Source organism: Terrapene carolina, unplaced genomic scaffold, assembly GCF_002925995.2.
Source record: "Terrapene carolina triunguis isolate 2854851 unplaced genomic scaffold, T_m_triunguis-2.0 Scaffold62, whole genome shotgun sequence".
NCBI classification, from domain to species: domain Eukaryota; kingdom Metazoa; phylum Chordata; order Testudines; family Emydidae; genus Terrapene; species Terrapene triunguis.
Genome location: NW_020664413.1, coordinates 30,392,440 through 30,415,672, shown reverse-complemented (window position 1 = coordinate 30,415,672; position 23,233 = coordinate 30,392,440). Strand labels below are relative to the sequence as shown.

The window sequence follows — 23,233 nt, the reverse complement described above, 5'->3', positions numbered from 1 at the left end:
CACCGTCCCGGGCCAATGGGGGCGGTGAGAAGCAGCGCGGGTGAGTGATGTGCTGGCCGCGGCTTCTCGCCGCCCCCATTGTCCTGGGACAGCGAACCGCGGCCCGTGGGGGCCGCGATCGGCCGAACCTGCCGCGTCAGCAGGTAAATAAACTGGCCCAGCCCGCCAGGGTGCTTACCCTGGCGAGCCGCATGCCGAATGTTGCCGACCTCTGCGCTAGATAGTCAAGAAGGAGACAGTGCAGCACTTTGAAAAGCTCTTAATGAAGTAGAAAATTGTATTTTTCCTGTATATGTGTGTTGTATAATAGCAATAGCCTTAATTGTTTTGTTGCATATTTGATTGCCTCTTCTTTGCATGATAGTTCATCTGTCTCAGCACCCATTTATTTACTTCTTATTGCAAAGCAGTAGAGATTCTGTTAGTTAAATCAACCTTGTAAAATTCTGCTTTCCCACTAGAATGGAATGGGCGACTTTTTTTAAAAATGAGGCAGTAATATGTTTTCATTATCATCATTTTTGTTGTCGTATTGATGACAAGATTTTGGATGAAATCCTGGTCCCATTGAAGTCAAGGGCAAAACACCCATTGACTTCAGTAGGATCAGGATTTCACCCTTTGTGTCTCTTATGTCCCCAGTACATGGGGTAGTACTGTAGTAAGTATAGATCCAAAACTTCATTGGACTCAAGTCCCGGGGCTTGCCCATTAGAAACATCTCAGAGAAAGCTTAGGCAATTATTAACTACTCTAAGAAGAGCCCATGACAGTCAATCTGCTGAACATAATACTGCTTCTCTGGATAGTGTTAAAGGGAACACAAGTTGGCCAAAGTTTTCTTGGTGCTACAGGAATAAAGAGGCAAAGCAGAGATGTTTGCTTTCCATCTTCTCTTTACAATGACTTTAAATCTACATTGTTACAGTAAAATGATTGCTTCTTTCTGCTGAATTTTGGTATAGTGACAGTTGCTCTCTGTTCTCGACTGTTGTATTCCGGTTGACTTGAAGAAAAAACTTACTCTAGGAATGGCTGATTATTACATTTTTTAAAGTGAGCTTTATTTTTGTGCACAAGATGCTCTCTGCCTAAATAAAAGTTCTATTTTTTAATTAATTTAATCAATGAATACTGTGCTATCTAGCAATCTGGTTGGCACAGATTCTATTTGGCATAACGGGGATAACACTGTACAGACATTAGATGAGTATGTTGAGTTCTCTGGTATCAAGAAATTAAATGCTACATAAATTGTGAGTCTTGGATTTTTGTCAAAGAAGCTGTCTCTGAAAAGCCTTGTTATGCATGGGTATGATGTCAGATCCATGTGTAATAAGGTTTTTGATTGACAGTTTAGCCTTGCAGAACCCTTGGCAGCTGAAATTTGTTGTTGCAGCCAGCCTCACTTAACTTTTTACATTTTTATCCACAAACTAAAGCAAGAGCATTTAATAGCTCCCAATGTACAGTCTCTTGTAATACGTTTTAAAAATTGAAAGTCAGTGGCTGAAGATTGGCATAACTGAATATCCAATTTGTTTTGTTTGGAAATCCACGAATTATGAAAAGGACCCAGCCATTGTTTGCACTAATACAAGACAACAACAAACCCACATACTCTATACATAGATTGAATAGCCCAGAAAAAGGCACTTGTAACTTCTTTATTAAAGTGACTTACTAATGTCCCTCAAATAAAATATACTATGCAACTTTGTTGTATGTAGATGTAGTAAATCTATTCTAATTTTACTCTGTCATGTTGCAAATATAAGTTATGTTTCTCTGTACCCAATTCACTATGAAAGATGTTTAAGGAATCATTATATTTTGTTTCCCCACTGAGCAGAGGTAGGTGGCACTGCGTTACAGCTTGCCAATACCTATCCAATATTAATTACAACTAATGGCCATGTTTATTTTGTTAGGAGTCAGGAGATGAAGATTTACAATTTCTAAAGATTCTGGCAATGTTATAATGTGAGATATTGCATATGTCATATGTAAGGAACCTCAAACGTCACTCGACAGAGTACGGGCTGGATCCATTTCCCTCCTCTTTTCCTCCTCCTCCTCCCCCTCGTATCCTTGTCACAAACTAGATGGTTTTCCAGAACCATCACTGCAGTGAGGTCCTACTTCGTACAGATCTTCCCAAAGAGTTGGCAAATGAGCAGGTGCTCCATGGTGTGCACCTCACCTCATGTAATTAGAGTAGCCCCATTTGATCATATTAGTGTTTGATCGCCAGTTTGTATGCACAGGCAGTTCAGGCACATCCACGTTGACCAGTCTGTATCGGCCCTCGTGGGGTTCCAGATCGATTTCAGTGCATCTGACTGCACGTAGTCTTTCATTCCATAACCTCAGTCATGCCTTGCCAGCTGTCATATCCAATGGTACAACACTGGTTATAATACTCTTTCGTGATTTAAGGCATTTGTTTACTCCTGTCTTGGATATCCCACTTGAAGTCATTTAGGGTCTTTTACTTGACCACAGTGGAATTTAAATTGGCCCTAATACAGTAAGCACAGTATAAACTGACTGTGTAATCAAACAGAGCAGCAATAACAGAATGCACACAACAATAGCCCAAAACATGGAGAGAATGTTGGTGAGGGTGCGGGAGTGAATCACTTATGTCTTGAGATCATTAACTTCCACTAAAGAGACATTACATGGTTAATATTGCCTCCGGAGATTGGCACATTAAAATTATTATTCTTCAAATACATTTACACGGTGCTATTAGTTTACACTGTGCTTTGCATTTTTTAATTATGTAGAGCTAGTGATTTCAGAGATCGGGGAGATATGTAGACTCTCTTAAAACAAGATAAGATATTTGGGGAAATGAGAGTAGAAAACAAACAGCAAATTGTTTCAGCAACAAAACCCTGGATGATTGTCAGGGTGCAGTACTGCACGGTTTATGGGATGTCTTCCCTGGATTTATTTAGTCACATTCTCTGCCCAAAACTGGTAATACAGTAGAATAATTTTAGCTCATGGAAGAAGCAGCACCTCTGCATCTTCCCTCATCCTTCCCTCCCATGACTCATTGTTAGGCGTTTTCAAATGTTAGCAAAAGACAGTTTTCTTCTCCATTTGGCAACAGAGAAAGAGTAGCTAACTTAGTCCAACTTGCTGTTTTCTCAGATTTTTACCTTGGAGGCAAAGAAGACGCAGAACTGTTCTGATTATGCCAAGTATCTGTTAGTGGAAAGTAAAGTAAAGTACAGCATGCCATCCTTTTCCTGCCTAAATGAAATAAGAACTAAAATTTCTTTGCTGTACCACGAATGTGGTAGCTAGGGTGACCAGATGTCCCTATTTTATAGGGACAGTCCTGATATTTGGGGCTTTTTCTTCTATAGGTGCCTATTACCCCTCACCCTCGTCCCAGTTTTTCACACTTGCTGTCGAGTGTCTAGTGGTAGCTAGTTTGAACTATGGGTGTAGCAGATCCAGTTGAGCAAATTTCAAAGGAATGAAAGTATTGTGTGTGAGTGTTTTTTCAGTTTTATACTTAGCAATGCAGTGGCGTTCTGGAGGTGTTATAGGGAGTAGCAGTTTGGGTTTGGTTATGTCTCTTAATTTAAAAATGCTATACAAATTGGAAAGGAACCAATTTACTGCTTCCAGTTTGCCTTCACATGTACTATGTACACAAATCTGCTTCATCATTTGATTTGAATCTGGAAAGTTCTATTAATATGTATGTGGGTTTGCAAGAAGCAACTGAACTAGTTCAAGAGATATTGACTAGATCAACTATAAGGACCCTGTTCCTAGGTTCTAAAACAGATTTTTTTTAAACGGATCTTAAAAAAATGTTCAGGTTACGTGGCAATGCAGCCAGTGTCAGCATGGTGTACATTTTTCAAAACAATTCTTAAGATTAGTGGTAGAACTGGGCAACATTTCTGGCAAATAATGAATTTGCTGAAAAATGCAGTTTTGGATGAATAAAAAATGAGGATTCATTATTTTAAAAAAATCAAAGCAGCTCATTTTGACATTTTCTAAACAGACTATGTTGACATTTCAATTAAGAGCTAATTTTGTTTAGACCATGTTGATTTGTTTGACCTAAAAATTTTTTATCAGTTTTTTGTCTGTGAGAAAAAACAAAAAAATTCAATTTTGGCCACCAAACCAAAAAATCAGTTACTCACTCAGTTCTATTAGGCAGTTTTTATCAAACTTCCCACATTCCAGGATTTTATATTTGAAAAAATTATTCCTGCATCAGTTCATCAAGGAATATAAGATTACTTTTATGGGCCAATATTGATTGGTTTCAATTTCCGTATTTTATTTTTCCATAGCAATCAAAATATCTAGCAAAATAGATGACTTTACCAGAACAATACAATTGTATTAAACATCCACCTCCGAAGTGTTGTGTGGTACTTTCAGCTATGGTAGGGTATGAAAGGAAGACCAACTACCTGTGGTATTCTTCTCCTATAATTCTACTTCTGTACTTTGTGTCAAAAAAAGGACTCCACAGAGCTCAGGGCATGGTCAGGGAAAGATTCAAACATCCACTAACACAGCATGTGCACTTTTCAGGCAGCATAAGGTAAAGTACAAAAATCATCATAACTTGCTGCTGGGCTGAGGACATTAACTCCCCTGAGGCAGCTTTTCCACACTTTGGAAAGAGCATTATTGGGTGATGGCAGCAAGGTATGGACAAAAGCCATGCTTACATGGCTTCAGGAGACCTTGGAAGGAGGAGCAGTGATAGGCTGAGATCTGAGGATTGGGTCTCTGTTGTTCCCGTAGATTTCAGAGTGTCTTGTAAGAAAGGGTAGCCTTGGCCCCTAGCTGATCAGCATTATCACCAGCGCTGCTTGAGCATGCACCCGTGCAGTGGAATGATGGAGGCTAAGGAGCAGGTTCTGCCTTCCCCTTTATTACCTTTTCACTCAGGAAGAGGAGATATAGTTCCAAATGAGGTGTTCCCAGACTTCTACCCAACCGTAAGACTCTAGACCTCAAAACACACCCACAGTTTCCAGGTAGTACCATTAGTCCCCATCTGAACCGAGGAAGTCACCATGTTCTGAAATAGCTTTTAAGAACTGATCATAAACTTTTTCAGGTAACAGTTACCAAAGCCATTTTTGTTAGTTTTCCCCTCTCTTTTAATTTCTAGCTTATGTTATAGGTTAAATTAACATGTGACGTCACTCATGCTTTGAATCCTGTATCTGAGCTGACATATGGCTAAGATTAAGGGACAAAAAATCCCTTTTCAAGCATTTAGAACTTTTATTTCCTGAGTTACTATTTTTTTCCTTTCAGAACAATCTTTGAAAAGTGCAAAATACCTACCTCTGTTGCAGTATTGTCAGTGATCCATATAGTATTTACATCAAGTAGTAAAAAAGGCCATACCACACTGAGGGCTAGTCTACACTGAGGGGGAGATCGATCTAAGATACGCAACTTCAGCTACGCGAATAGCGTAGCTGAAGTCGAAGTATCTTAGATCGAATTACCTGGGGTCCACACGGCATGGGATCAACGGCCGCGGCTCCCCCATCGACTGCACTACCGCCGCTCGCTCTGGTGGAGTTCAATAGGAGTCTTCCCACTGACTTCAGAGAATTTTGGATCAGCCCTATCTGTGTGGAATTGCTGGCCCTCATTCTCCAGTGCATTAAGTACCATTTCCCCTAGACTTAAACCCAGCAGATCTGGTTTCTGGAGTAAGAGCCAAGATTTGTCCCTAAATGATTATCTAGAATGTAGAATTGTAAAATCTCTAGTTATGTACAATATCTGCATCTATAGGCCAGACTCTGTGATAGCTTAACACCCAAAGTGACCTCACTGACTTCAGTAGGCTACATGGACTGTAAGTCAACAAAGGATTTGGTGTATGTCTATAAATTAAATAAAAATATGACCAAGAATTTCCGTAAAAAGAATTGGAGGACAAATAGAAATGGATGGTCTTGGAAATTAGTATCTTTATTACATTCAAATTAGTTATGCCTGTTGCAGCCTGTCCCACTTCGTTTCTAGACAGTCAGCAGTCTATTTTAAATGGACTCAAATTCTAGCCTAGGTCCCACATGTTTCTGAGCTGAGTCACTGCTTCTAGCTCTGGGTCTCTAGGGCACACTCTCAGACTTATACCTCTTGTCTGAGCCCTTCCTTGGGACATGGGACTCAGCAGTCCAGCCATCTCAGACTCTGGAGTCAGTGCCTCAGATCTCCCAACCCCCAGCTGTTTACTTCTGCTCCCTGAGGGTTCCAGGTAGGCTGGGCACTCTGGCTTCTACATTAACCCCTTCAAGGCCAGTAAGGCAAGGAACACAGGCTTAGCAAAATAATTTTAATCACAATCACTTTCCTCTTAAAAAGCACCCAAGAGATACAGATCTTTGCAAATAAATTTTTTAAAAAGTCCTGAGATGCTGCCTTGCCTAGTTTGAGGTCATCTCTTCTGTGAGTCCATGCTATGGTCAGCATTTCAGGCTAGGCAGAGTCCCTCCTGCCTCTTCTCTCTCTCCAACCCTGTCTTTTTGCATGTGGCGATGGACAGATCCTTTGCCAGAAAAGCACTCCTTAAATAAAGTCTCTCTTCCTTTTTGCCTTGTGCTCTACTGTGATGCTTTTCCCTTCCCCCTCCAGGGTCCTGTGTAAAGCATCCATTTTCCCATGGGAATGGACTGGTAGTTTAGAGACAATCAGAGTCGGTGGCCCTAGATTGTTGTCTTGTTGAAGGATGAACTCTGAGAAGTCATCAAGATATCAAGCACTGTTCCCTAGGCAGCGTAACTGACTAGAACACTTGATAACCTTGCTTTGGCAAGGCTGGACATGCACCAAAATGGAGCTTACAATACAAATGGAGTTCACAGTCTGACCCAGATATATCCCACTCTGTCACAATGCCCTTAAAGTCCCAATCAATAGTAAAGAGACCTATGGTATTACTCCAGTTTTGAATATATGCATTGAAATCCCCTTTTATAGTGACAACCTTTCTCTTGGAATGGAACTGAGAATTTTAAGTTTTAATTACCCCGCTCCTAAAAAATGAAAAACAAAAATAAAAGACAGCCCTGCATTTGTAAGTTCATTGAAGTTAGTGGGGAATAAACATGTGCCCAAGTGCTTTGCTGAATCAGAACCTAAGAGAAGAGAGAAAACACAAACCCCTTTCTCTTAGCTTGTTTCATCTATGCTACTTTTGTTTTAAATATCCCAGGTAACGGAACTCCAAATTAATATTGGTTTCCTTAATTAATACGTACTATCAGAGGCTGGTTAAACTGGGATACAATACTAGTAATTCATACTGGGCTTCCTAGACAAAGCGAATGGTTTGCAGAATTAGACGCTATACTTGTATTTTTGTACTTGTCTCAAAAGTTTGGTATTTAAAGGAAGGCTTTTAAAATGACTCATTAATCTTTTTATTTAATATGCTAGAATGAACATACACTCGTGTTGAGGTTTTTCTTTTATATATATATTTACAGTAATGACCGATGGGTCTGGGTGGGACTTAATAAGAGGAATCCAGATTCTCTAGGAACCTGGCAGTGGAGTGATAACAATCCGGTAAGTTACATTCATCTTCATCCAGAAAATACTACCATATTAACATTTGTTTGAATTTAGATTGGGTTGAAAATATAATCAACTGACTGATATTTTAGATTAATCTTGTTCTATGGCACGTGAAGAATATAGAAAAACACTTATGTAAAACTTTGCATTCAGAAGAGTTTCTCAATTAAAAATAATCTCATAAATAATAATCGGCCTTTATACTGTATTTCTGTCGAAATATTTAAATGTAATAAGGATCCAAATGCTGCTGGACAGAACAAGGTGTCTTTATATCCCAACATGTACTTCAGTTTCTCAACCCCATATCCTTGGTTTGTCTAGACTTCTCCAGAAAATGTCTATCTCACTTTCAAGCTGGTTTATGTGTATAAAGTAGGGCTGTCAAGCAATTAAAAAAATTAATTGTGGTTAATCGTGTGATTAAAAAAATTAATCGCGGTTAATCGCACTGTTAAACAATAATAGAATACCGTTTATATTTCTTTGGATGTTTTTGTACATTTTCAAATATATTGATTTCAATTACAACACAGAATACAAAGTGTACAGTGCTCACTTTATATTTATTTTTATTACAAATATTTGCACTGTAAAAAAACAAAAGAAATCGTATTTTTCAATTCACCTGATATAAGTACTGTAGTGCGATCTCTTTATCGTGAAAGTTGAACTTACAAATGTAGAATTATATACAAAAAAACCTGCATTCAAAAATAAAACAATATCAAACTTTAGAGCCTACAAGTCCACTCACTCCTATTTCTCGTTCAGCCAATTGCTCAGACAAACAAGATTGTTTACATTTGCAGAAGATAATGCTGCCCGCGTCTTATTCAAAATGTCACCTGAAAGTGAGAACAGGTGTTGTCATGGCAATATTGTAGCTGGCATCGCAAGATATTTACATGCCAGATGTGCTAAAGATTCATATGTTCTTTCATGCTTCAACCACCATTCCAGAGGACATGCATCCATGCTGATGATGGGTTCTGCTCAATAACAATCCAAAGCAGGGCAGACCAACCCATGTTCATTTTCATCATCTGAGTCAGATGCCACCAGCAGAAGGTTGATTTTCTTTTTTGGTGGTTCAGGTTCTGTAGTTTTCGCATCCGAGTGTTGCTCTTTTAAGACTTCTGAAAGCATGCTCCACACCTCGTCCCTCTCATTTTGGACAGCACTTCAGATTCTTAAACCTTGGGTTGAGTGCTGTAGCTATCTTTAGAAATCTCACATTGGTACCTTCTTTGCGTTTTTGTCAAATCTGCAGCGAAAGTGTTTTTAAAATGAACAACATGTGCTGAGTCATCATCAGAGGCTACTATAACATGATATATATGGCAGAATGCAGGTAAAATAGAGCCAGAGACATACAGTTTTCCCCAAGGAGTTCAGTCACAAATTTAATTAACACATTATTTTTCTAACTAGCTTCATCAGTATGGAAGCATGTCCTCTGGAATGGTGGCCGAAGCATGAAGGGGCATACGAATGTTTAGCACATCTGTCACGTAAATACCTTGCAATGCTGGCTACAAAAGTGCCATGCGAACGCCTGTTCTCACATTCTGGTGACGTAAATAAGAAGTGGGCAGCATTATCTCCCATAATTGTAAACAAACTTTTTTGTCTTAGCGATTTGCTGAAGAGACGTAGGACTTGGTGGACTTGTAGGCTCTAAAGTTTTGCATTGTTTTGGTTTTGAGTGCAGTTATGTAACAAAAAAAACCCTACATTTGTAAGTTGCACTTTCACGATAAAGAGATCACACTACAGTACTTGTATGAGGTGAATTGCAAAATACTATTTCTTATGTTTATCGTTTTTACAGTGCAAATATTTGTAATAAAAAATAATAATATAAAGTGAGCAGTGTACATTTTGTATTCTGTGTTGTATTTGAAATCAATATATTTGAAAATGTAGAAAAACATCCAAAAATATTTAATAAATTTCAGTTGGTATTCTATCATTTAACAATGCGATTAAAACTGTGATTAAAACTGCAATTAATTTTTTTAATCACGATTAATTTTTTTGAGTTAATCGTGTGAGTTAACTGCGATTAATCGGCACTCTAGTATAAAGTTAAGTACTGTATGTACACATGTCTTTGCAGAATCAGGGCCATAGATTGATAGCTGTTTGGGGCAGGTATAGCCTTTTATTCTGTGTTAGGACAGTGTCCAGCACAAAGGGACCAAATCATGTGCCCCTAGGCACTACTTCAATACAAATAATAATAAGTCACAATTCTTCCATCCCTCCCCTTTCTGTAGGAAACTACTGTTGTTATGTCACACGATTTCCAAAGAGATATCTATGACATTAGAGACTGTGCTGCTTTAAAGGTATGTTTCAAGATTTTAATAATATGAATATTTTTATGTGATGCTTTTATTTACAGTATATTTACTTTATACTTTTAAGTTTTTATACATTAAACTTAGACTGCTGCTGTAAATTTATAACTGTATACATTAGAAAGATGCTACTTTTCTTTTTGTTAATTCACAAACCTGCTAATTTTCACAAAAAACAGCAGTTTTACCTCCACTACTGAGTAACTATTTAATAACAACATATAGCAAGGACTTCCTTCACTAACACTTCTTTACTTCTATTAAAATAGTACTGTAATAATATTTAGAATACAGAGCAACTTAGCAAAATACTGTAATTATGGTCCTACAAGTCATTAATCCAGACTGGTGTGGTTCTATTACACCTCTACCCCGATATAATGCTGTCCTTGGGAGCCAAAAAAATCTTACTGTGTTATAGGTGAAACCGCGTTATATTGAACTTGCTTTGATCCGCCGGAGTGCGCAGCCCTCTCCTCCCCCCCCGGAGCACTGCTTTACTGCGTTATATCCGAATTCATGTTATATCGGGTCGCGTTATATCGGGGTAGAGGTGTATAAATGCCTCATTACTATGTAACTCTAATCTTCTGGTATGACTGCTAAAACAGTACTTCTCAACCTTTTCCATACAATTACCTGGTTTCCCATATTGGGATCACGCTGGGACGTGCCTTCCCATTTATCCAGAACCCCCTCTCATTTAGTATTCATTGAAGGGGATGGTGGTCACTACCCTCTTGCCCTTATCTGCAACCCCCAGGAGCCATGGCCCTTAGACTGAGAACCTCTCATCTAAAATATTAGGCTAATACATTTTTGGATGATAAGAAAGACTATCCCTAAACAAGTGGGAAGTGGGCATCGTGGCTTTTGTAACCATTGTTTTCAGAATTACAAGAGTCTGATCCTGTGTTGTCAGACTAAAGGAACCAACATTATCTTTATTGTAGAAACCAGGAGATGGCATCGAGCTATTTTATCTTGATTATACTAAGAAGAATCCTGTTTCTGGGCCAATTCAGACGATTGTCCCTTTGGGGCAGATATGAGAATCCTTTAAGGGCAGTGGTTATTACTCCATGATAAACACAGATGAAATTTGTGGATTACAAAAAAAACCCACAGTGTTGTAGTGAGCTGCAAGAAGAGATTTTTGTGAATGGATGCATTTTAAACTGATTGCTTCGTAATTTCTAGTTGTTCAGAGACTATTTTTGAAGCTGTACCTATATTTTATCATTTTAAAAATTCAGTTAAAATTGCAAAGGATTGGCAACAGGGTAGATGACTTCTGTCATCAAGGATATCTAAGGTATCTTATAAACAGTTTTATTGCTCCAGAAGTTTGTATCTAGTATACCAACGCAGTTTCCCACCCCCTACTTTTATGCAGACCACTCGAATATCACGGAGGTATTTTTGGAGACTTCATTTCCATGACGACAGACAATTGGATTTTTACTTAAAACCTTTCGAGTGTGATGCTAGACTTGAATGGGTTTGCCAGATAACAAAAGGTAAGCTGCATTTACATCCATTTATTCATCTAAACTCTCATCTGTTTTTTGTTTAAAATGTCTTTAATTATTTCTTTCACTTTGTCATCATTAACAGTAAACCCAGGATCTCTGACTTTAAAACAAACATCTCAGAAGGCATTAAAATAATCTTGAGACCTGGAGTCCTTAGAATGTGAGAGCGAGACTTGAACTTTGTGTATTTTAAATAAATAAGAAGAGAGAGGCTGTCACTCTTGCAATGCTGTTTATTATCAACTTGAAAGGGTGCTTGATATAGGAAGTGTAAGGTTGAAGTATGAGTAACAGCTGGGATTATATTCTCTAAAGTTGTGTGAAATTCACAGTTTTTGGTTGTTGGGGGTCTTTTTTTCCTACTTGGGGAAAAGAAGGATATGAGCGCAATAAATTTGGCAACCAGTACTTTACCACATCCTCTACCCAACTGGCCATAATGGTACACGAGGACAGGGCCTGAAATCCCTGGCATGTCTCATAGGCTCCTGTTCATAGAAATATAAACATACAAAACACTCACAAATTAACTATTACTGGGGAAGGACCTTGCATCACTTCTCTAGGGTCCAACCTTGCTTCTACCCCTTAAGTTCCCTTGGAGTGAGAAATGTGCCACAGGGAATGTAGATACCTTAGTGTGGTGGGGAGATACAGATCATGGTGTTCCAGCATTTATGTGCTTTATTTAAAATGTATAAGCAGTATTTATAAACAAAAGAAAACCCCATGGACAGCTAGGACAGCTAATTCCTCCAGACTTGAATTTGGCTTCTAATCTCCTTGTAAAATTTGTGACTTGGGTCTCCAGAGTAGCAAAGTACACAGAAAAGGGTTTCTCTGGTGAGGGTGGAGAAAGGATGGTATGAGGGTTCTGCACAGATCCACTTGTTTTTGTGAGGAGTTAGGAGTTTTAGCATCTAGTAGTTTTGGCTTCTTGTAATTATTGTAGTTGGTCAGAAAAATAGCTTTTGGGGACATAAAACTTTCCTTGACTTGGAAATTTTCAGTAAAAATGCCAAATCTTAGTGCCTATGTGTGGGGAGAATTGGCATTATTATTAGTGTGAGCTTTGGTGCTTACACATCTCTAATAAGGAGAAAAAATAACTTTAAGTCTGATGCATGCAAAGCTCCCATTGACTTCAGTGGAAGTATGTGTATCAGGAATGCAAGATCAGTGATTGTTTCTTTCTCTCCTGAACAGGTAGTACCCCAAAGACACCAGAGTGGTATACACCAGGTAAACAGATTTAGTTTTTACATGCATTTCAGTTACTTGTATCTAGTGTTTCTCACTGTATATCCTTTCTGATGTTAGTGAAGATCATGCTGACACACAGAAGGCCTGATTCAGAGACAGGCCCACACCCTCAGCTCTCATTGATTTCAATGGGAGATGTAAATACAGCTCCTCTCAGCATCAGGCCCAGATTGTCCAGCCCTTTCCTTTTCGGAGTAATCAGTTTTCAGGATTAATGCCATGTGTGTATGTGTGGTTTTCTTCCCCAGATGTAGATGGAATTCATGGACCACCACTTGTTATTGATGGAGCTGAATTTTGGTTTGTGCCAGATAAAAACCTGAGCTACCAAGAAGCTGCTCTCTACTGTGCAAACAATGATAGTGACTTAGCATCTGTGGACTCTTATACAAAACTAAGGGCACTCCTAACCAAAATAGAAAAGGTAATGAAATACATTGTACATCAGAAATTGTCTTTGTTCCAAGTGTTTCAAATATAAGAATGTTAATGTTTTTCTCTTAATTTTTCACTGACATATAACCCGTAATAGTTTTTAAAATGCCTGCAAAAGGAAAAGCTTAGTTGAAAGAGGAAATAATCAGTTTTGTTTTATTCTCCTTTAAATCTGCATTTAAATATTTAAATTTAAAACAGCCTGTTAAAATAATCTTAATAACAGATCACAAGCTCCAAACAGCAAGATGTTGCGACAAGATTACCATAAACACTCCATTGTTCGTGGATTCAGACAGAGGTGTAAAACTGTATAGTCATTTTGTATATGTGTGTTCCAACACGGGGACATCACACCATTATCTGAATGAGAGGAGTATATTAGAAACCAGCAATAGACAGATGTGATCAGTCCCTGTAGGGCAGAGAGTTTATGTAATCAGGAAATCAGCTGTTCTGTGAGAATCATTTAAAAAAAAAAAAAAAAAAAAAAGACTTCAGAGTGCCATATTTCAGTTACTGCCTTTTTTCAGTGTCATTGAGACGTCACATCACTGTTTACTTATTGGAAGTGGGAATTTAACAGGGTCCCCTCATGGAGTTTCCTTAGAATTGTTCCATTAGGATTAAGGTGGGGTTTGCCCCCAGGAAGAAAAACTCGTGAGTCCGACCCTCCAGTTTTGCAGATCCTATATGGTTTTGGAGGATCTTCTGGAGACACAGGGTCATCCACAAGAAGGTTCTATGACTTCACACCAGCTTTGGTTACCTTGCAGCTGTGCTCTGGTTCTGTGGCAGCAGAGGCGATGGGGGGGGAGCACATGGGGTCATGTCCCCGCCCCCGCATTTCTGCCTTCCATTTAGCACAGAGCGTTTTGAACTCTGGGCATGCCCCACAGTTTGAAAACTGTCCTTCTGCCAGGAGCTGGCAGATCAGAAGCTGATGGGAGTCGCCCAGCCCACTTGGGTGCCTGGCTCTCCACACTGGCCACCTCCGCCAGGCCACCTCTGCCGCCTCTGCACAGCTGGGCGCTCCCCAGGCAGGGCAGGCAGCACAGCCTGAGCTGCACCCGAAGGAGCCTGGTGCCGGCTGGCAATGCCCCCTGGAGCTGGCCCCTGTCTGCAGAGCCCAGCTGCCATGAGATGCTCCCTGAGGTGCTCGCTTGCCATTACCCTAGTGCTTCTGGCTCTGCTGCTGCTCCTCAGCCCAGAGGTGACACATGGGGTGGTCACGTGCCCCCCCACCTTCAAGAGTTACGTGCCCCCCATACCTTTAAATTGTGCCCTCCCCCCACCATCAAGAGTTATGTGTCACATCTGGCAGTGTGACTCCACTGGAGTTGTTAGGGATACTGGAGCAAGTGCCTGGAATCCCTCTTTAAGATGTTTCCCATAGCAGAGGGGGCTCTGTTTCTATATATAATCTCTGTTTCTCTGTGCAGTGGTGGGAGAAGAGCCACATCAATCCAGCCTGCCTCATTCCTCTCCCCCCCCCTACAGAAAGGCTTCCTCACAGCCTGGGTGAAAGGGCTATATTGCCACAGAGACAGTAGTTCTCTTTACCTTGTGTGTGTGGAAGGACGGCTGTATGCACAGAGGTGTCCCATCACTGCATGTATCCTAAGGGCATGATCTGGCCCCTACGAAAGTTTTTATTGTAGTACTGTACTTTCATTTCAATTAAAACCATTTTATTCTTTATTTTAAATTTTCCTCTGTGCTCTTTGCAATGCAAATATTACTTCATTGTGCTGGCACAGAGGTTCCCATACTGGTCAAGGGGATTTTGATGGTCCAAAGAGCACTTTCTATTGGTCCACAGAGAGTTAGCTCTCACCCTTGTTTCCAGGTGAGAGAAACAGTGTAGATGGGAGGAAAAGATTAAGGGCCGGATCCTCAGGCTCATTGCACTGCTTTTTCCCCTCCTGTTCTCAGCAAAGGTGTCTTAAAACCACCCTTTATTCCTCCCCCTCATCCTGCACTGAGAGCTACTTGGCTGGGCCAGAGGATCCATCCCAAAATGAAGTATGTAAGGCAGTAAGATTATCTCTGTTCAAAAAGGTCAAGAAACTTATTGCACTAAAGACAGCTACAAATACACAAAATCTGTCCTTATATTACCTTTCCATCTAAGTAATTGCTGTAGTTGCCTCAAAGATATTATATGATCTTGAGTGGGAGAGTAGATGGTACATGCTTTTATGAAGGATAGGATGCACAAGATGTGAAGATGTCATTAAGATCACTATTGAGATGTGACCTACCATGAAAAAAATTGGAGAACCCTTGTGTATGAGAACCCAACGTTGAAACTGATTAGCCCGATTTAACGATCCCAACTGAGTGAAATGTAAACATTCAAAATATAGTAAGCAGTGGGAAAATATATTTGAATGTAGTATTGGTTTTAATAATAAAGAACTACTAGAAACAGATTTGAGATTTTAAAATATCTGACCTGACAATGCCCCTTTATGAACTAGAATTTGCAAATTCCCCATGCATAGTCTATATCCCAGACCAAGAAGTTAGTCACTTGAATTTTTGAATCATTTACAAGAATATTACTTGTAAGTTCCAGTCCTGCTTCTGTTAAACCATTTACATCAAAAGGAATTTTGCCACAAGGGTGGATGAAGACCAGTGGTCTATCTTGGGATATTATATTATACATGGTGGTAAAATCTAGTTGTTTCTATTTTTTATTTGTTTGTTTATTTTTGCAGTTGTCAGGTGCAGAGCAGAAGTGGTGGCTGAAATACATGGATCGTGGAAGTAGCCATCATTCACCGTATGTACTCTATTTGCAGGCAACATTATTATAAACTCTTGTTGACATTTCTTGTATGGGGAAAAATTTAGTGAAATAAGTGGGTTTTTTAAAATGACTATTGAATGATCCCAAATTGTTAACAAAGCTCACTTCTGACAGGTCAGCTACAAAAACCATAAAATAATTCTTTGAAAAACCTTGTTAACAAAACCACATTATCTGATAATTGTGACTCTTTTCCTTTCTCTTGCCTTCCCCCTTTTTTATCTGCATATGACCTGCACTTTTCCTTGCCATCTCAAATTTAAAGTGTAAGGTCTCTGGAGCACCGACTGAGTCTTTATTTCTTTTGGTGAGGAGTTTAGGACACTGGGGATCTTGAGTATAATAAATAATCAACAGAATATATGTGTAGACTTAATACTTGAACTAAGGACTTAGCAGCTAATTCTAGCAGGAATGTTTACAGAGTGCTGTTCCCACTACAAAGGTTAGCAACATTTCTAACACCTAAATCAGTAATAATAACACTTAGCTCTTATATGAGGCTTCATGTCTTCAAAGTGCTTTGCAGATATTGTCTCCAAAGACTTCTGCATAGGCGTAAGTCTTTGAATGGCCAGGGACTTAATATGTTAGTGGTATCATTAGAAGCCCTGAAAGCTTGAACCCTGGTCCTAACAGTTAACGCTTTCCGGTTCCTATTTCAAATGTTTTTATTTGTGATTTTAAGCCTGCCCATGTAGCCCATTAATGACTTGAGTTCTGAAACAGGATTGGAGGTTTTTACATTATTTTACTCCTCCATTAAAGAAAACAACAAAACCAAAAACTTTCAGTTCATCTTGTAAGTTAAAAACCATGAACAAAATATTTACATATAGAGCATATGAAATTGGATAAGTTAGCCTCTGTCCTCGTCTCTGCTTTCTGCCGTGCCCAGCCACAGGAAGATTACCCTAGGTTAGGGGATCCTTCGGTGTTGTAAAACCGGGATAAGGCTCCTACACCACCACTCCTCCCCGTGGCTGGCTTGAGAGTTACCCAGGGCTTCTTTGTGCCCTGGGGATCACTGGTCCTTGGTGCCATTGGCAGGCAGTGTAATTTAGAGTAGCCTTCAGGCTGCTTCTAGTTTATGGCATAGTCTGGCACAGCGTTGATCCAGGATCAGGGAAATGCAAAGATGTCTTACAGCAACCTTTATACAACCCTCCTGAGTTGCACTGTGTGCTCCTCAGCTGCAGCTAAGGAACAGGGCCTTCCTGTCCAAGAAAATCTTAGGATGCGTAAGTAGCAAAATTCTACATTTTTAAAAAGAATAATTTAGAACAGAAGAATGTAGAATCTATAGTTTGTTATCCTCACGGTGCCTGATAATGTAGGAGGGGTTGCAGTAGGGATAGACAATTAGACAGCTCCTTAGTGTACAGCCTGAGTAGCCAGGCAAAGCTCCTGTTGTGTACCTTCTCTGTAGGGTTGATTTTGTCAGTAGATCCATGACTACACAAATCACTACAGATCTGCTGACCCTATTGCCCACTTTCCCCTACACTAGCCCTCTCCCTAAACCTCTTGCACAGGCAAGCCCTTTATATGTGTAAGCCCTTGAAGTTTTCTCTCTCCCAAGTAGCCGGGGCACGCTAGTTCTGCTGCCATGCCCAGGATTTCCCCCTAAAAGAGCATCTTTTGTCAGGGATTGACTCTGAAATGTTTGTATCTAGTTTACAGTTATTTCCACGTTTCCATGATCGATTCTGGAGGGATTGTTGGTATATTTCTTCTAAGGGCTGGTATAGAGGTAAGGTTGTTTCTTTATTATAAAAAATATTAGCTCTGTCCAGAATACAATATTGAATACAAGATCCAGGAACAAATGACTTTTTGCGCTGTGGGACAGATTCTGAAACCCACACTTACAATGTATAGGACTTTATTCCACATTTCTCCACTGAAGTCAGTGATACAACTTGTAGAGTAAGTAGCTACTGAAAGTGAGTACGGTTATCAAATCTGGTCCTTTATTATCAATATGATATTTTCTCATACATTTAATTTTTTATGCTTTGCTCTACTGTCATTTTAAAATACTTTACTTTGCATAATTTGCAGCTATATGTTATAGTTACATAGGACTGTCTCTTCCCACAAGTGTACGTAGCACCTAGCACATCATAGTCATTATCATAATACAGATAATAACTTTATTTATATTTCCTGCAGACTATCCAATAAACTGCAATCTGAAACTGCCCTTCATATGTGAAAAATCTAATGCATCCTTACTGGAGAAACATGAGCCAGAATATCACCCCCCTAAAGGAGGATGCCCTAAAGAATGGGTTTTGTTTCAGAACAAGGTAAAGGGGGAATATAGGACAATCATCATTAGTTGCATTACGTCAACCTAACTTTGTAGTGTAGACCAAGCCTCACTTTCAGGCCAGAGTGTTTAAACCAGATCCCTCCTTTGCAGAGGACTCAGTAGCTCTCAGCCCCAACCCCTCTTCTTCTTTCAGGTGTCCCACAGTTCTCCTTCTCAATGTTTGCATCAGTTCCATCAAGTTCCTTCTCCTGGGCTCATGGGTCCAAAAGCCTTCTTCTTGCAATCTGCATTAATTCAGGGTAGCTGATGCCTTAAAACCAGCTTCTTTCTCAGCTGCCTCCCCCACTTTGTAGTTCAGCCCTTTTCCGCCCTGGGCTGAGAGAGATTAGCAGATGGCAATCCTTGCCCTCTTGTGAAAGAGGAGGCAGCGATATGCCACCCTCCTTCTCCAGGCTCCTCCCACTTAGCTGGGAGAGAGGGGAACCTTGTCCCACCCTGCACTACCAGGCTTCTGGGCCTTTAAAGAAACAGTAGCCTTGGTTTCCCCCAAGCATTAACTATGTCTCTGGGACCATTTTCCTCTCTCCCAACACCTGCCTCTGTCCTTCTGTAGGCCTTCATCTGCTCCAAAAGTCCTAGGAATCTTAAAGGAAAACAGGGTTTACTGACCCTTAGTCCCTACTATCCTTAACAGGACAGTCACCCTGTTAAAGTCACCTTGCTGAATCAGAGCCTGAATGCATTTATCTATAATTGCATTTCTAATACTTTCTCACAGAAAGCAAAATAAGTGAGGTGTGAAGGTTTTAGGGTCATTGATTTATGAATTACATCTAAGATACAATAAATCTTAAAGAGAAAGTGAACTCCTGCTACATTGCATAAGCTTTTACCATTTTTATTTTGCAGTGTTTTCTAAAGATAGAACACAGATTTTTAACATTTAAAGAAGCCAATGAAGTATGTGAAACTTTTGGAGGCACTCTTCCATCAATCTCAAGCCAAGCTGAACAAGGTATGATGGTAAATTCAAAGCTCTTTGTACTATGCAGAACTTTAGACCAAAATAATATGTCAAGCCCCTTCCCCAGTCTATGCAGCAGAACTGTACAGAATCATGCAGCAGACTGGGAATTATGTGGAAGCGTTATCTGATTGTAAAATCATTCAATTACTTTGAGTCTTACTGAAATAATTCTTAAAATTCACAATAAAATAAAAACCTATAACTAATGCCTTTAATTATTTGCACTGTGTCAGAGGAATTCTGCCTGTCACAGAATGGGAAATGCACACACAATGGGCAAACCGTGGAAAAAGGAAAAGAACCAGTTCAAAGACCAGTTTTTCTTCATATCCTTGCGTCTGAAGGGAATTAGAAATTGCAAAGACTACCAGAGATTTATGAAGAGTGGAGGGACCATGTCTAAAGCAGTTTCCAAGCTTTACTTCAGAAGTTAAAACCTCATTGAGGTGAATGCAGTGAAGAGAAGACATTTGCTGGAAATAGCTGTCTACAGATGTGTCTGACTACCTATCTGTTGAGAGAGACATCTGTTAATACATTTGTATTTGTGTAGTGGGCAGGTAGTTGCCTACAGATATGTCTAAGATGTAGCTCACAACAGAGCTCCATATTATGTGTAGCATTATTTGTATAGGTAAGTGACCTCCCGCCAAGTCAATTCAATGCAGTGGAATATAGAAAGTAGATCAGGCAGCCCACTTCAGTAGTTAACAGTGCACAGTGGAAGAGCAGTCTGCTGCTCTATCACAGCATTGGGATGGACCCACACTGGAACTCAAGTGACTGAGACGAGCAATTCAGAACTCTTTTAACCCTAGAAAAGTATATTCTGCTTCAAACATTTCTTAGCATGATTGTGTAAATGGAAGTTCATTTCAATTGATTGAAGGATATTTAGCATAATAAATTAGTCCTGGTGACAGATTTCTGCCAGCAGGGCCGGCTCTGGCTTTTTTGCCGCCCCAAGCGGCGAAGGAAAAAAAAAAAAAAAAAAGCCGCGATCGGCGGCACTTAGCGGCATTCCTCGGCGGCAATTCAGCGGCAGGTCCTTCGCTCCGAGAGGGACTGAGGGACCCGCCGCCGAATTGCTGCCGAAGACCCGGACGTGCCGCCCCTTTCCGTTGGCTGCCCCAAGCACCTGCTTGCTGCGCTGGTGCCTGGAGCCGGCCCTGTCTGCCAGGCAAGTCAGTGCAATGGCAAAGCTGTGGTGGAGAAAGACAGCTCTGCCACAACTCAGGTAACCACCTCTTCCTGCCAGCCTTCCCTCCATCCCTCATGTACTGTGGCCCTTTCTGTAGCTGGCTATCGGATCGTGACTAATCCTGAGAGGTTTTAACCTTTAATGGGTTTGTCTAGTTTAGGAAAAGAGCTTGGGACTAGCCTGGAGCTAGCTAACATATGGCAGGTAGCTAGTTCTAAATGTCTTAACTAACACTCAGTGCTTAATTTGTAATGAAAGAGGTGCTGGGGCTCAAGCAATTATTTTACATTCATAACTGATGTAGCAAGCTGAGAGGTCCCAGGGCTATGAACTGTCAAGCCTAGGGGTGCCGAGGCTCAGCCCTGGCAAGCCCTGGCACACATTAAGCATTCGTAGCCTCACCCAATAGTGGGCATTGCCACAGAGACCAAAGAGTGGCTGGCTTGGGATTCCTGAGTAAAGTCTTTCTCGGTTGGAACTGATCCCTTCCCTCTATCCTGACTTTCTCTGTTTCTTGGTTGAGTAAATCAGACACTTATTCAGTAAGTGGTTCTGTTTTAGAGGCATGCCCAGCAGTCAGAGTGCGAGGTGTGTGGGAAGCAAGAGAAACTCTCCATGCCCTCAGAGAGGACATGGAGCCCGCTTTTGATGCTTCTATGGGAAGTCAATAGAAGGTCTTACAGAGCAATAGAGAGGCACCTTCTGAAATTTGGGTGGAGACGGAAGGAGACAGGGTTGATGACAGGGAGGGAGAGGAGGAGAGAGACAGAAACAAGTTAAACTCATCTCCTGGCCCTCAATTAGACCTTAGCCTGTTAGAAGGCTAATCCTCTCAAATGATTTGTTTAAATAATGTCCTTGTCAGATATGGAAAGGATGGAATGATAAAATTGCAAAACACTTAATACTCTATTAAAATGGCTTATTGTATTTTCAAGGACTAGGGTGGGAAATTAAGTTAATATAGATGGGGGTTGTACTATCTTGTTTATGCAAGCTGTTTTTCAAATGTTTACTGTGGTTGTCTAAATCATAGTATGTAAATATTTATTTTTCTGCCCAACAGATTTTTTAACATCCTTGCTTCCTGGTTTGGAAGAAAACATTTGGATTGGTTTGAAGTTTTTTTTCAGCACAAGGGAAAACAAATGGGTAGATGGCAGTAGACTGCTGTACAGTAACTTTCACCCATTGCTGAGAGGAAGGCTAAGGAAGATTCCACTTGATGTAAGTTATCTGTTTGAATATACAAATCCGGCTGATGTTTTGTCCTATAAAAAGTATAGAATGTTGGTACTTTGGTAACTGTATCAAAATAACAAAAGAGAAAAAACATGTAAAGGTCCCAAACCAAGAAATTGTATTCTTAATTGGCAGACATAGTGACCAGTAATGACTGAGCTGTTTGTATCTTTATTCGGATGATATGTTTTGAACACTAATTATTAAAATGGAAAGGGATGTAAAAATTGAAATCTCTTCAGTCTCTTTGCATATCCAATATGTAGCTGAGATGCCACATTCCATAAAAATGTAGGCAGCAGAGGGATGTTACTATATAGTTTTTGGTTCAGTTATTTGCAGAATACATCCATAAACCATTATACATATTGTTTTCCTGGCTGCACTGTTCATTGAGCAGCATAAGAAACATAATGGAATGCCACTGATTAACAATATTTTTCAAAGAGTATAGTGGGTCCAGGTAATTTTTTTCACAAACAAACAATCCAGCAAATAGGTAACATTGCAAAATAAACTAGCTGTGTGTTGTACTACTGCTCTGCACATACTAACTAAGAGAAGTATATTCTCCTAACTAGATCTTCATTCGCTCTCTCCACACAAGAATGCTTGTATCATACATGAACTTGATGAGTTTTCTGGTTTTCAGATGTTTGATGAGGAGATAAACAACCAGTGTGGTGTAATGCTCAACAACCCCAAATCTTCATATGTTGGAACATGGAATTTCTTGCCTTGTGCTGAGGAGCATTTTTTGGGTATCTGCCAGAAGCCAGCAGGTAAGGCTGACTGTGCTCCTAATATCCACCTGCCAAGAAGCCCCTTCATGCAGAGATATTGCCCTTCCTGAGGCACAATCTCCCTCTACACAGCACCACAAGAAGGGTGTTCCCTGGTGGCAGGATCCTTCTGGGGACTGAGCAGGCCCATACTGGGCATCCAGTGGTGGGGCCATGAGGACAAACCTCATCCCTCCTGAAAAATTTCCCATGTCTGCATTTTCCATGACACCATCCACAGTGTGAAACCCCCTTTAAGAGGTGTTTGGGGAAAGCCATGGGCAGTGGAGGCCCTGATAGTGAAGTTCCCGTGGAGTTACGCTGACTGAGAGTGAAGGGGGGCGGGGGGGCAGGGCCCAATAGTTGGCATGGAGTACAAGGCCTCTAAGTGAATGGCCCTGATCTTCTTTGCACACTTTGGGGACCTACAGGGCTTGGGGATGGACTTTATGTTTCATTCAGTGAGGAATGGAGCAAATGACTCCTCTCCCCCAGAACAACGTGGTCAAAACTCTGTGAGGAGAACCACACCGAGTTTTAATCCCACTTAACCATCTCCTGTGAGTTTTAACACTGAAGGGATAATATGAGGCCTCATCTACACTTGGAATTAGCCTTGATTTCAGCCCACTTGTTTAGCTATCTTAGTGCAAACCCCAGGTGTAGACAAGGAGAGCCACA

The 23,233-nt window shown here is 40.3% G+C and overlaps 1 protein-coding gene across 2 annotated transcripts in view; it reads left to right on the top strand.

Moving 5' to 3' along the window:
• LY75 (lymphocyte antigen 75) overlaps positions 1–23,233 on the top strand; it is a 93,466-nt gene that overhangs the window by 46,635 nt on the left and 23,598 nt on the right. For both annotated transcript variants that reach the window (XM_026647493.2, XM_024219336.2), the window contains 11 exons: positions 7,515–7,596; positions 9,888–9,959; positions 11,368–11,491; positions 12,713–12,748; positions 13,018–13,193; positions 15,931–15,995; positions 17,699–17,775; positions 18,198–18,334; positions 19,210–19,315; positions 21,595–21,755; positions 22,423–22,552. In XM_026647493.2, the coding sequence (XP_026503278.1) occupies positions 7,515–7,596; positions 9,888–9,959; positions 11,368–11,491; positions 12,713–12,748; positions 13,018–13,193; positions 15,931–15,995; positions 17,699–17,775; positions 18,198–18,334; positions 19,210–19,315; positions 21,595–21,755; positions 22,423–22,552 (1,166 nt within the window). The remainder of the gene's footprint in view (positions 1–7,514; positions 7,597–9,887; positions 9,960–11,367; positions 11,492–12,712; positions 12,749–13,017; positions 13,194–15,930; positions 15,996–17,698; positions 17,776–18,197; positions 18,335–19,209; positions 19,316–21,594; positions 21,756–22,422; positions 22,553–23,233) is intronic.